The sequence below is a fragment of the Coloeus monedula genome (genome assembly GCF_965178545.1).
Source record: "Coloeus monedula genome assembly, chromosome: 1".
Lineage (NCBI taxonomy): Eukaryota > Metazoa > Chordata > Aves > Passeriformes > Corvidae > Coloeus > Coloeus monedula.
The window spans coordinates 39,566,851-39,580,862 of NC_138781.1; the positions used below are offsets into that span (position 1 = coordinate 39,566,851).

Here is a 14,012-nt window from a genome sequence, read left to right on the forward strand (position 1 = left end):
TTAAACAGGCAGTTTTTTCTGTCTGATCTAACAGTGCTTCTAGGTCCACCTGGCTAAGTGATACAGTTCTTCCTTTCTCCTGCTGCTTCAGCCAGCCAGGAGGGTAAGCCCAAGCAGGGAGGCTGAGCATGCGTGTGGGGTGCACACTCTGTCCCCCCTGTCCTCCACTTTGGGAGTCAATCTTGGCACCTTGAGAGAAGGAAATAACCTCCCAATTGCAATTCTATTTTATTTTGTTTTAGTAGGAGGAGTATGAACAAGCGTTTGCATTTAGGAAGGAATGTACGTAAGTTCATAATGGCGTGTTTTCCACATTTGCTTTGGAGGAATAGGTAAATAGATTCTGAGCTATTTCTTTGCTTTTATTGTCCCTGGCCTAGTGGGAGGCCAGGGCTGCAAGCTGCTGAGGCTGTAACGCAGGCAAGCGCTGCGATTCAAGACTGCAGCTCCCTTTCTTAAAACATGCCGGGAACAACTGTTCCTGCACCTTCATGAGCTCAATTTACGGTTGTGGGAGGCGATGTGTTCTCTGCGCCTGATGAAGCGCCCGCGCACGCAAAGCCTCTTCAGACGTGTTGTCAGTTGGCAGCTCTCTCGCTAGATGCACCTTTACACAATTGCACAAGCCACCAGGAGGTACAAATGTGAAATTCAGCCTTGGGGCCAAAACAAAGAAATGAAACTTAGGTATGAATGCGGTGTTATCCATCTGCAGATACAGATATTAGACCTGATCTCCCACTACGCTACTGTAGTTTTGCACTAATAGGATTCTGCTGCGATCAGTGGAGTAACGCCACTGCAAGACAAAAACAGCAGTGGGGATAAGTTGGGGCTGCTATTTTTAATTCTGGTGAATAATGTAGGAGCAAACCCTGTTTGGGGAAAGGCAGACTGTGTTCACTGCATGAAACCACCCATAATAAAAGGGAGAAATGCAGTGACATGCTGTCTGGTATTGCTCCTGAACTTCTGCTCTTCCTTCTGGGGAGCCATTGCCCTTAGTCCTGAGTGTCCATGTGCAAGCAAAGGGAAGGGGTCTTCCAGCTCACCTCCTTTTTTTGGTAGCCTTTCCATTTTCTGTCCCATAAAGTCAGTTTTATCATGCACGATCAGAATTTGTCCTGTAGCTCAGACTCATTCATTACATTGGATGAATATGGTTATTATGGAAAGTTATTTTATGGAAGAAGTCTGTTAATGGCATGGTCAGGAAAGAGGTTGCAATTTGTCATGTTAGGTAGCTTGCCAGTTAAGTAAAAAGCAAGTCATATTCTTTTCCTTGGTGTGTGTTAGGATAAGAAATAAAATAGCTGCAGCAGGTTGAAGTGTGAAGTGCTACAGGCAGGCAGCGGGCAGGAATAGGTTGCAGTATCTGGTCTTAGCTTACAGCCATGCACTTCCTTGGCCATCAGTGGTCCTGGATAATGCCCAGCAAATTGAAATGAGGACTTTGGATAACCCAACATCTCCCAGTTGTGAAGCATCATACTACCATGACTGTCTCCTAAGAGAAATTAATGTAATATCTATTGATAAGTAGACTGATTTACCTTTTGATGACCCTGGAGAGAAAGGTCAGATTCGGGATATTTTTACTCATAATCAGTTATCCATAAAGAGTTAGTGTACCAGGCCTCAAGACTGTAGCTCAAAAGGGCAGTTGCTTTGAGAAGGTAGCTTGAAAGGGCACTTCAACAGCTGAAATCAGAAGAGACAGATTTAATGGCCTCTCAGTAATTTCTGACTGAAAGTTCAGAGTTTGAAATTTAGGGATTTTTTTCTTCACCCAGGCTATGGTAAAAGAAATGCACTATAGCCTAATAGAAATTCATTTTCAGGCTGAGTATTTAGAAGAGTTTTTCAACTGCTGTATATACATTTGGTCACTTTAGCTGTAAGAAAGAGAAGGAATAATCACTTTGTGTTTGTGGTCTTGTGTATTTTTAGCTAATGTGTTAAGACACTGCAATTGCAGAAAATCTGTCCTCCATTTCCCCAGAGTATTTTGGTTTAACCAGCTGCACGCAGAATTTTATCTAGACTGCCACAGAAGTCACTAGTATATCCACTGGGATCTCGGCAGCCAAAACAGTAGATAGTAAGCACAAGACTTCTCTTCCCTGAGGGTTTAAGTTTCATGGGGATTCTGCCACGGGCTGGCACTTCACAGTAGGTTACCTGCAGAAGCCCTGTAAATTTAGGAAACCTCCCCAGATGGAGTGATTGATTCCCAAAGCTCCTTCCCATTCTTGCACGGAGCAGGGAAGGGAAAGACTGGCAATATCCACCATGTGGTGCAATTGCAAACCTGTTGCAAGTGGCATGGTAGATCTTGATAAAAGCTGTAGGTTTTATGTTGGGAGTAAGGAAGTGACTGATTTAATGCAGAATACTGAGAGAGATGGGGCATGACCGGAGTGAGGAGGGAATGACACGTGTAGTTTAATTTAACAGCTGCACAAGATGTGCAGGGACATTGCAAGACATGCCTGTGGAGATACTCCGTCTCACATATGAGAATTTCTGGCTATGTTAAGTAACTTGAGGTGATGTCTATGTGAAATACAGATGGAAACATACCAGTGAGTAAATTTTGTCCAAATCAATGAGTATGGCTAGGCTATTTCCATTGCAGATATGTTGGTGGGTCTTCATGGGAAATATTAGTGATTTATTCTGCCTGCAATTGTTAATGCTAACAGCCTTCAATAGCTCTTTAAGCATCAGCTGCTTAGAGCGTGTGGATTATCCTATTTCACACTATCAATTAGTTGATGATATTAAAGCACTTTGAAAATGGAAATCACAGGGCAAATGCTATTTAAACAGTTCATCATTTAATGTATAATCCCATCTCTCCATGTACTTTGACTGCAGTATGTAGGGAGATGGTAAGGGAGACCAAGTAGTCCTCTTTCAGTTCAGCCCCCGGTATAGATGCTTTGCCCTGTGTGTCCTGCCTCTGGCTCAGCTGCTCCTCATCCTCTCCTCCTCTACCTGCCCACACCCACGTGCACACATTTTCTTCTGGTTGGTTTGTTTGGTTTTTTTCCCCCACTTGTTTACTGTCTTTCTGTTTTTGCAACTTCTTCATTTCTCATTTGTTCTTAGGGCCTGTTTGGGGAGTGTGTATGGGGATTCCATTTGTATTTCTGGAGTCCTGATTTTTATTCTTTGGGTAGTTGTTACTGTCTTTGGCATGTTCTATAGAACTTGAACCAGTCCTGAAATAGTATAGTAAATATAAAGGTAGGCATTAGTGGTGTATTCATACACTTGTGTTATGGAAACAGCTTATGGAATTTTGATGAATTTGGGTTTTTTTTGTTTGTTGTTTTTGTTTGTTTGTTTTTTGTTTTCATTTTTTAGATTGCTTTTTTTTTTTTGGTCACGTTCTTCTGCAACATTCAAGACAAATGTGCCTGTAGAACCATTTGTTTTCTGTCCACAGTGGTTTTGGGTCTTGGGTTGGCAGTTCTAGGTACCCCAAGTATGATAGCTGCTGGTTTTGCTTCTGGATGTCTTAAAATTAAAAAAAAAAATAATATTTTTTTTTTTTAAAAAAGACAGTGAAATAATATAAATAACAATTTAAAATAAATAGGTTAAAAAAATGCCAAAGGCACTCCTTTCAACTATTTTCCAGGGGTATTTTTCTCAGCCTCTTGTTGTGCATTGGCTTTTCAGTTTTGGTCCTACGTCTGATTTCAGATGGTATTTTTTTTTTTCAAAGGACCAGGAACTCCTTTTTTTGCTCATTCCACTTACTAATATTTCAGGGATGTGACAATAGCAGGTGCCAAATTTCATGTCAAAAATAAAATTGTTCAGGCTGATGGGAATCCTTGAAACCACAGATGAAGTTTCACGCCGGTTGAATAAAGCTGTAGAGCATCCATTTGTATCATTCATATAATGAAACCTGCTCTTATAACTCAGCTCTTGATATATTAACCCCGCAGTTATCCTCACACATAAATGGGGGGATGTGTTGCTTTCGTCAGGATATAACCATATAAATCCCCTGTGCATGAATGGAAAAATGGAGGCCCTTAGGCTATAGGTATCAAAGGTCTCCCCTATACTTACAATAGCCTAATAAGGTTATTTTGAAGGCATAGGTAATTACTCACAGACTCCCTATAGCCAGTGATTAATTGTTCACTGCTGAAACATTTCTAAATGAATTATGTTTTAAACAAGCAAATCCTTGGCCTTCTCTTTTATGGGAGGAAAAAGTGAACGGGAGGGACACAAAATTCCACCATTTTCTGTGTTAAATAAAGTACACTGCCTGGTAGTTAAAAGGTCCCTGGTATTTGAAGCAATTTAAATGTACTGCCACACTTCTTGCTGTTTTGATTCCATGAATGCCTATTTCTGAATTTCACATTTTGATGAAAATACTATTGTTGTCATTAATTTGATATTTAGAAAAGACTGTGGATGCGAGAGCTCAGCGCAATGAATAAAACAGTTGGAGTTAACTATCCCTGGGGATAGAATCAATCACTGTTGTAGAAGAGGGTGACATTTAAAAAAGAAACTCAGAAGAAAATGTCATGCTTAAAAAATTAGATTTAAACGCACTAGCTCCTGATTGATTTTTATTGCACTCACATGGATACACTGATTGATTATCAGCCTTACAAATGTTTAGTACCTTTCTCACTTCTCTAATAATCAGAATAATCTAATTTTCAATGTCATTTAAGTTACCATATTCAAGGTTATAATAGATCATATTTCTAATAAAACATAGCAATTATGTAATGAATAATACAAAGCTGCAAGGCAGAGTTCAGATTCACCTTCCTCAAAAAAAAGAAAAAATACCACAAGTGGCTGGAAGGGCCAGTGTACGTGAAGGCAGGCAACAGGACGATGTCCTCTGGATCTGTGGTGTGTTCCCCTGTGGTTGAACTGAGGTTTCTGGCATGTTGGCCGGGGCGGGTTTGCCATAGCTGTATGTTATTTCTCAATAGGAAACCCAGGGCGGGCTTGAATTCTGTAATATATGTGCTTGCTCTGTGCCTGGGGAAAAATGATAGCGTGCCAGGTGCTTATGAAATGTCTACCATGATCGTTTCTCTGTGCTCCCTGTTAATTTTGATATGTGTCTGTAGAGAGATACTATCTCACTTAATTTGAGATGTTTTCTTCTGGCGATTGTTATCCAACAGCTGACATGGTTGATTTCTCAGAATCAACCACAAAACATGCAGGTTTCAATGTGTTTTGGTTGTGTAAGCCCCTTACACAATTGTGTACTTGTTATTGGCTTTGTCCATTAGAAATGAGAGGTTTGTGTTTGAAATGGGCTTTGTCTCTCATCATTCTCTATATGTCAAAGCCAAGTTTCGGCATGGAAATTTGTTTTAAAATAGTTTCCTGGCTTTTTTTAAGACTGAGCTGTTTTGCCTAAAAGAAAACATTATTTCATCTGGAAATCACGACCTAGGAAACCAATCTATTTATAACTACCTGGCGTTCTGCATATTTTAGTATGTTTGGCTTGCAATTGCACTGCTGTTAACATGAACAGGAGTCTCACCATCCTGAGCTGATGGCTCGTCAGTTTGTCAAGTGTGATTGTGCTGCTTTCGAGAGGATTATTTTGTTCCTTTACTTATGTTGGAGACGGGAAACTCAACCTCCTTGAGTTCCCTCATCTCTGTGCTTTCTTCTACCAGTTCCCGGGCTTGGGAGCTGCCTGGGATGCACAGCTGGGTGCTGCTTTTGACCATTGGGTCAGAGAGCCTAGCTCAGCAGCAGCAGCAGCAGCATCAGGGTTGCTAAGTCTCCCTTGGTTTGAGATTTTCCAATGTGGCTGTTGGGAAAGACATCCTTATGGACTGCCATTCCATACCATTAGCACAGTTTGTTGAAGAGTACTGCGTGGTATATGTTGGGCATTTAACCTGATGGAGCAAACCTGGCACTGGCAGTAGGTAAGCATTTTGCATACTTGACTGAAATTGTCCACAGCTGCCAACTTCTACCGGAATTAGAAATGTTTTAGGAGCTGCCTCTGGAGTTGGAGAAGCAAGAGTGTGGAGGAGCTGTTCAAGGTTTGTGGGTTTCCACCCTAACAAACACCTTGGCGCTCCTGGATTTCCCGGCTGCAGTGCTGAGTGTCAGCCCCACGGCCACATGTGGCACCATCAGCCTGCCCAGGCTACCTGGCGTTCACACAGGGACAGGTGGCTTCCCAAGGAGCAGGAGGACAGGCGGGACAGCAAGCCTCTGCCCAGAAGGAAGAACTGGCAGGTCTGCAGTGTTCCTACCTCAGTTCACCTCCCACTTCTCTTCTCGTTGGGTTTTACAAACAAAAGGAGTCTTTTTGCAAACCGACCTTGTGCCCAGCGCTGTGCAATTACTGACTTGCTCTGTGTGCTTTATGGTGCTTCTGAGGTTTGTTAGCTTAACAAGTAACTTCCAAAATATTTGGGGACAAGAGAAGTGTGGTTTTACAGGAATGCGAACTGACTGGAAGCACTAGTAGTTGTTGCTACAGGAACAAAACCAGCTAACTAGTACACAGAGCTCTTCAAAGGTCACGGGGATCTCCGAGAGACAAAACTGCAGTGATAGCATTTCAAATTGTGAATTTAAGCTGATTAAGCATTATAATACATGAAAGGAGCTGTCTGTGTATTTTCTAGATATCTGGAGAAGCGCAGGTTGTGCAAGTAATAGGAAAAATTGCATTGAGAGTGCCAAGTTCTTCTCCTTTGGACATGTTTGTGCCACCTTTGACAAAGGGATGTACAAGTAGTCACTATTCAATGATTTTACCTGATTGTCTCGAAACTAAGTCTCATGGGCTGGATCCCAGACTGTTCGTAGGCCAAGCAGTGGCTAAGTTTGGTGGACCTGAGGGGCTCATGTTTAAGACTGAATGATTCCCTGCTTTAGGACATGCTTGAAATGACCCCACTCAGCCAGGAGAATTGCTGCATGGTTATTAAATGAGAGCACTGGGGTTCTCCAAGAGAAGATGTTTGTGTCTTCCGTATACTTAGTTCCATCTACAGCAGACCCTGCTTTCCTTGAAAAATATATCTGACCCTCATGCAACTTTTGTGCCCTGTCCATCTCTTCAAGTAGAAGAGGGAAAGTGTATCTGAGGCTAAGGAAAAAGCAATGGCAAACCTGGGGTGAGGAGAACAGACTGAACAGGACAAGAGATGATGTTCTGCCCCTCTACCATCAGGGAGGAGGCTGAACATTTGAAGGTAGGGGCTGGTTCTTAAGGCAACAGAAAGTACCTTTGCCAGCTCGCAAACCCTGCTGTGGATGCCTGGAGGTTTCTGGGTGTGGGAGCACAAGTCCTGGCGTGTATGTCAAGGGGACAGGGAAGCTGTCACAGGAAGATGGATTGAAGCAGACGTGCACAGGTGTGGGCGTGTGTCGCTCAGCCTTCTGAGACGCGCCAAGACCTGGCTTCCTCACATATCAAGATACACCTTTTTGCAGTCTCTTTCCACACACCACCTCCTTATTTATTTTTCTTTAAGGTTTTTTTAACTTCCAGGAGTTCTTATAGGGCAAGAAAGCTTCCATACTGTCCCCTCTTGGGCGCTCGTAATTAATGCAGCCATCAAGTCAGAATTTAGTGCACAAGTAATGAAATTCATAACCTGGGTTTTCTACGGCAGCATTAACTGTGACACAGATTAATCACTGGCATATCATCATTAAAAGGCAGTGGAATTGCATTGGGGATTGATGTGATCGTATGCATGTAAAGATCAAGATACCAAAAGGTGTGATTTATGTAATATAAGCATAAGCTGTAATCCAAAACCCTTCCCACATGCGGTGTGACAGTTCCTGTTTCCAGACCAGTGATGGTTTTTAAATTTACTGTGTAAATGTGTGTTTATATGTTTTTATTTAACTCTTTTAAACATAGTGTTGTCTTACGCTCTTTCTCTCTCTCTTTTTTTTTGCATGTTGAGTTATAGCTGTAGTTAAATCTGCCCAATAGTTTAGTGTTATTGAAATGCTTTATATTTTTGGAGCTTGGGTGTTATACGTCAGCGCTTTAATCTATTATCTTACAGGGAATATAGAAACACTGACATGTCTGATGCAGCCTTAATGAATAAAGCAAGAAAATATATATATTATTCTGGTTTATCATTATTATAAAAGCTATCAGAATCATACAAGGAAGTTAATGAGGAACAAAAACTTTTTTTAGTTTTCAGGGTATGTTACTTCTCCCCTTTCTCCCCTTTGATTTGCACCAAAAAACAAAGAGGAAAGAGCTGGGCCAATTTGGTGGTGAGAGTTGATCAGCAGCTGTCCCTGTGGTGGCCTTTGGAAGGAAAGGGACTTCAGATACAGCTGCAGAAGGAGTGGTACTGGGGTAGCAAAGGAGCATGGCAGGGTTCCTGCCAGAGTTATCTCCTGGTCTCTGGGAGCCCTTGGCACCTGCTTTGAAGCCTGGTCTAAATAATGTGTTCATCTTCCACAAGGAGTTCAAAGCTGTGGAGGGAAGTAGTTGCTGAGGCTGCCTGCTTGGCAAATTAGTCAATCAGCTTGTAGAGCTATAAGTAAGTGGGGCTTTGTGACAAAGGTTTATTGCTCTTTGTGGTTGTATAGGAGTTTTGAGAATTTTCCAGGGAACTCTTTTATCTCCCAAGTACAGCAGTGATTAGGATTTATTTCTGAAGTGCAGTGGCAGTTCGCAGCACTCAAGACGTACCTCTGGGTCCTGGATGTTTTTTCAGTGCCAAACGTGGCACTTGTGCTCTGCCCTGGGGTCCAGCAACCAAAATCACAGCATTTGCTTGAAGGGAAAACTCGTAAAAGGAAGTGGGGTGATCCAGTCTATCCCCCTAAATCTGACTACACTGGTAGCATTGTACCTTTTTCAAGGAATAACCTTTCTGGTCCACTCTTGCTGGCCTCCTTTGAGTCTGTGTTCTCCAAACAGCAAAATTGATGGTGTTCAAGGTTAGGCTTTAATCCAGTGGGGTGCTCAGCATCCCAGCCCTGATCCAGCCAAGCATATGACTGACTTCAGTGTGGGTCTGTCACACAGTTAAGTCAAGTTCATGCTTAAAATGTGAATGATTGGTGTCAGAGTTCTCTCAGTTGCAAAGTGAGACCTTTAGTGAGAAAACCAGAGCCATACATTGCATGGACTATGTGCCTAACGGCCTCGTGAAGGAGAAACAATATTCCCCACATCTCTACTCGTTTTCTATTACACACAATATGTTATTTCTGTAGATGCCCCTGACTCTGATGCTTTCCCAGCTCACTATTTTTTCTGCTCTTTGTGATTATTTGTGGTTCACTGGCATGTAGGAAGCAACCACAGAAAATGTGGAGATGGGCCTGGGGAACCCACAGGGAAAAAGAGCTGGCATGGAGGTGGCTCTGTGCTTCCCTCCCTACGGCATGGATAGATGCACTTTGTGGGGCAGGACAGTACAAATAAGAATCAGCAGATCTTTGGCCATCCAAAATCCCTGGCTGTGCTCACATGTGCCAAACCCACCAGCCGCACCCTGCGAGTTTAGGACCTTGTTTTAAATATCGTGAGGTTTTGAATACTAACAATGTTAGGATTGGTTTTATTTATCCAGTAACATTTAGTCTTCAGGGTGTTTAATATTGACATGGAGTCTTTGGGGAGAGGGATTGATTTTGCTTGGCTTTGTTGTAAAGCCTTATGCATCTGGTTACACTTAAGACGTTAGCTTTAGCTAACAGCAAGCCTCTTGATAAAATTCACAATTACTGGCAGTACTGTGGACATGGACTTATCTCCTGGGCACGTTTTGTAAAATTAAGCTATTTTCATTAAAAGAACAAAGAGCAGCATGGTGATGGAGCAGCTGTCATATTTTATTACAGAACACAAATATGTGGGAAATCAATTACAGCATGAGTGCGCACGATGCATATTTCCAGTAATCCCCCACGGCCGGGGGAAGGTAGAAGGCTGATCTGAGTGCAGAAGCAGATGGCAAGCAACTTTAGATAGCTTCACTGCCATTTTTACTCTTTCAAGTGTTTGTGCTTCTCCTTTGATCTTCAGAACTTGGGGTTTATGTGTTTCATCTTCTTTCATTTACTGTTTTCACATTTAACTTTCCTTTCAAATAACTTTTGTTTGGTGGAGTTTGTGTTAGTATGGGGCTTGTTATCTTCCATGCTGAGGTACTTAAGAAGAAAGACAGTTGCTGTCTTTTTTTAGTGTTGTTCACATCCAATAAAATAGCAACTGTGTCACTGTAGAGGACTTCACCATCTACCATGCACAGCTGTAGTGCTACAGTGAAAAAATCACACCGCACAAAGTTACTAAGACACTGTGCACATGAAGTTGTAGTAGACTTTCTTGGAAGGCAGATACTATGGGAGTGTGATGGCACACCCACAACAAACCCCTGTGGAAGTTTGGTTTCATCACTGCTCATTACATTTAGTTCTTAAATTATTTTTAAATAAGTAAGCTGGAAGTAGTGTTCTCTGTGCATATAACATTTTTATATTCACCTAAAATAATGTATGTTTAAAGTAACAGCATTTTTAAAAATAGAGCAGCAGAAGCAACATAGGTTGATCTGAATAACCCCATGTGATCTGTATCTCTGCTTTTCTTACAGCTGTCAGAAATGATAGGAACAAAAAGAAGAAGGAACCTTCAAAGCAGGAGTCCACAGAAAACTATGAAATGACAGCAGAGTTAGATGATCTCACTGAGAAGATCCGAAAAGCTCACCAGGAAACCTTCCCCTCTCTCTGCCAGCTGGGAAAATACACTACGGTTAGTATGGTTTGAGGCATATAGCGTTCTGGATATGCTTGGATGATGTGAATTTTGGAGGCTCTGGACATTTTAAATAGATGGAGCAGTAGAGGCACTCTTTGCACCTCCTTAGGCAGGGATAAGCAGAGGTGTGCGTGCGAATGCTGCCTGCTGGGGAGAGAAATTGCACTTAGACGTGAGCGCTACTTAGCGGCATCGTGAGAGACGTCTGGAGGATTAATCCGGCCAAACGACCAGCTCCGAGACCATGAGTCAGTTACATTCCATCATTCATTAGAAATTTGTTGGCTTCCAAAGACGTGATCTCTGCTCGTGCGTCAGCGGATTACAACTTTGCAGGTGTAGGGAGTTCTTGAATGCTGCTGGATTACTGGTGATAGTCCCAAAGCTACCAAGGTCAAGGAAAATATGAAATGTTTAAGTAAAACAGTTTCCAAAAGGCTCATTTGCCATTTATTTCTAGAATCATAGAATATCCTGAGTTGGAAGGGACCCACAAGGATCATTGAGTTCGACTCCTGGCTGTGCACATGACAACTCCAAAAATTACACATCCTTTCCCAGTCTACCAAAATATCACATACCAGCAAAAACTTCTGCAGCTTCTAGAAATGAAAAATCAGCCCCCCCATCAAGAAGCTCAGTACTATGGGAACTTCTCCAGAGATGAGTCAGGGAAATAATTTTTCTTCTATACATATATATGTTGCTAAATACAGGGAAGCTCAGTGATACTAATTGATTAAAGAAAATTCAATGTCAAGTTTGCAAATCCAATAATAAAAGAGATGACAAAAAAATAACTTAGGTAATGTTTAGAGCATTGTCAATGGAGAAATGACTTTGCTGGGTCTGGGCTTGCTGTTGGTTGCAGCAGCACTGGCTGTTTCAGAGGGAGACACACAAAACATCCTGAGGTAGTCAAGCATGTGCTCTCATTGCTGAGAGCAGGAGTTCAGGAGTGACATGGCTGGGCTGAGGAGACAGCTGCCTCCATAGTGCTTGCCCTCCAGCCCCAGATGAAGATCTGGGATGCAATCCCCAGAGGTCAGATGAAATACTTCTGTCACTGGATTGCTCTCTGTTTTGAGTAAATTTTCTGCTATTGAAACATTAAATTTCTCAGAGTGATGTAGGCAAATTCCTGTGTGCCATCAATATGCACTGTTCTAGCAATCAGGGTGCTGTTTTACGGCATTTTAATCTATTTACAAAGCAAAGGGCCAGGCTCAAAACTGAGGTCTAAGTGTAAGTCTTGGTATTTAAGTGCAAGAAAAGCAAACGCATATGGTGTGATGATAGAAGAAGGTATGTTTTTCATGTCACTGAAAGTATTTTCACAAACACTTTTCACATTTAATTCTGATGTAGATCTACTAACCATGTAGATTGGTTAGTACTGGCGAAGGAGCCTGTCCTCCACATGCTTCTCTGGTCCTTCCCAGAGGAACATGTTGGTAGGTATTTCCACGTTACCTCGGAGTTAGCAGAGTGTGTTGCAGCTGGTGGGATGGTACTGTATCCTGGTAATTGCCAGAGATCCTGGAGGGCTGAAAGATAAACCTTGGCACCTCTACACTTGCATTAGGTATTGGATGCTGAAGTATCATTAATATTTTAGCTCTTGAAATGATACAAGTGGATGAAATTGGAGAGGGTCTTGTTGCATATCACACCCACTGCTGATGTCTTCGTCCTTAGGTTCCATCTGAAGCCCATGGCGAGTTTATGTCCCTGTTGGAATTTCAGAGCCCTTATTGAGACCACTTGGATGTCAGTAATGAACAGATGAATCTTGTCTGCCTAAGGAGCACGAGTAGCCATGACCTGACCACACTCTCTCTGGGGCTGGATATTGGTCGTTTATACCTCAGGCCCAATGGGGCATTCATATCTCAGGGCAGGAGATATTTTGCTTTTAGCAGTGGTCTGTTGGAAGTCCACAGTGGTGGACTGCTGCATGGGGCTGAGCTCCCTCCTGTTTTGTCATGGCTTGGTAACGTACAAGCTGCAATAAATAAATTATACTGGAAGAGTTACTTTTGGCTTACCTTGAATCTTTGAGACTGATGCAGCTTCCTTCAAATGCTGAGTCAAAACTAATAGCAGTGGTGCTAAATACTGTCTTCTTAACTGCATTCTCATAGTCTTTGTGTGAAATGCAGTGTTTAAATCTCTCATCTAGGTAAGGTCTGGCAGCCACTCCAGCATTTTATGTAGGACTTCAGTGTCAAAAGCTTATGTGGGAAGGACAGAGTAGCACTGGGGCTGAAGTAAGGGTCATCTTCCCCTCTAGCCACTCGTCAGCCCAGGGGCAGGGGAGAAGCCTTTCTGCAGCGCTGAGGATACAGGAGGATCTGGGATGTGGGAGCTGTGTGTGCTGGTCACAGGAGCACAGCTCCAGTGCTTGGACACCACCACCAGCTGCTGATCGAACGGCAGGGCTCCGGCAACAGCCTGGGACACTTGAAGTAGAGACCAGAAATCAAAAAACGAAGGAGCAGACAGCCCTTTTTCTAAGTGCTGAGTCCAAGGGGAGCTAGACACCTCTGCTACTCTGCTTTTCTTGATAGTAACAATCTAGTACAGGTAGAAGACTGCCTCCAGTCCTGCTTTTATGTGTGGTTCTGTGTGCTCTCAGTCATGAAGCATGACGTGCTCACACTACAGAGCACACAGACTGCTTTTATAACCTTAGAGTTTCTAATTTAATTCTCTAGTAAGGGGTGAGAAGTGAGTGTTTTTAACCAATATGGATTGCCTTGAATTTTGTGAGCCTTCCCCTTTGTACTGGCAGCGATGGTGGCTGGAAGAAAGCATTCTGCAAGAGCAGCCCCTGAGTGCCTTTGGTTACGTGATCATTCAAACTGTTTTAAAAGAAGATTTCATTTGTTGCTAAAACGAGCAAAGAATTTTAAGTATAAGAGTGTAAAGTAAAAAAGTCATTACAGAGATATAATAATAAAAAAAAAATCTGTTCAGGCATTTGGCTTGTGTATCTGGCTCCTCTCCCTCTTGAGCACTGCAGCCTGCATTTCCCAGAGAGAAAGGTTACATGGTGATTTCACCCCCACTCCCCCATTGTGTTTTTACCTGTTAAAAATGGTTTTGGAGAAGCATTTTTCAATTATGTTTTTTTATAGCCATCTGCTCTTTAAAAAGAAAAAGTGGTCCCATACTTTGCATAGTTAATAGAAGTCTACTTAAAATAATG

General features: G+C 42.3%; 1 protein-coding gene across 2 annotated transcripts in view; it reads left to right on the top strand.

Moving 5' to 3' along the window:
* RARB (retinoic acid receptor beta) overlaps positions 1–14,012 on the top strand; it is a 94,132-nt gene that overhangs the window by 61,809 nt on the left and 18,311 nt on the right. For both annotated transcript variants that reach the window (XM_082281385.1, XM_082281384.1), the window contains exon 4: positions 10,635–10,795. In XM_082281385.1, the coding sequence (XP_082137511.1) occupies positions 10,635–10,795 (161 nt within the window). The remainder of the gene's footprint in view (positions 1–10,634; positions 10,796–14,012) is intronic.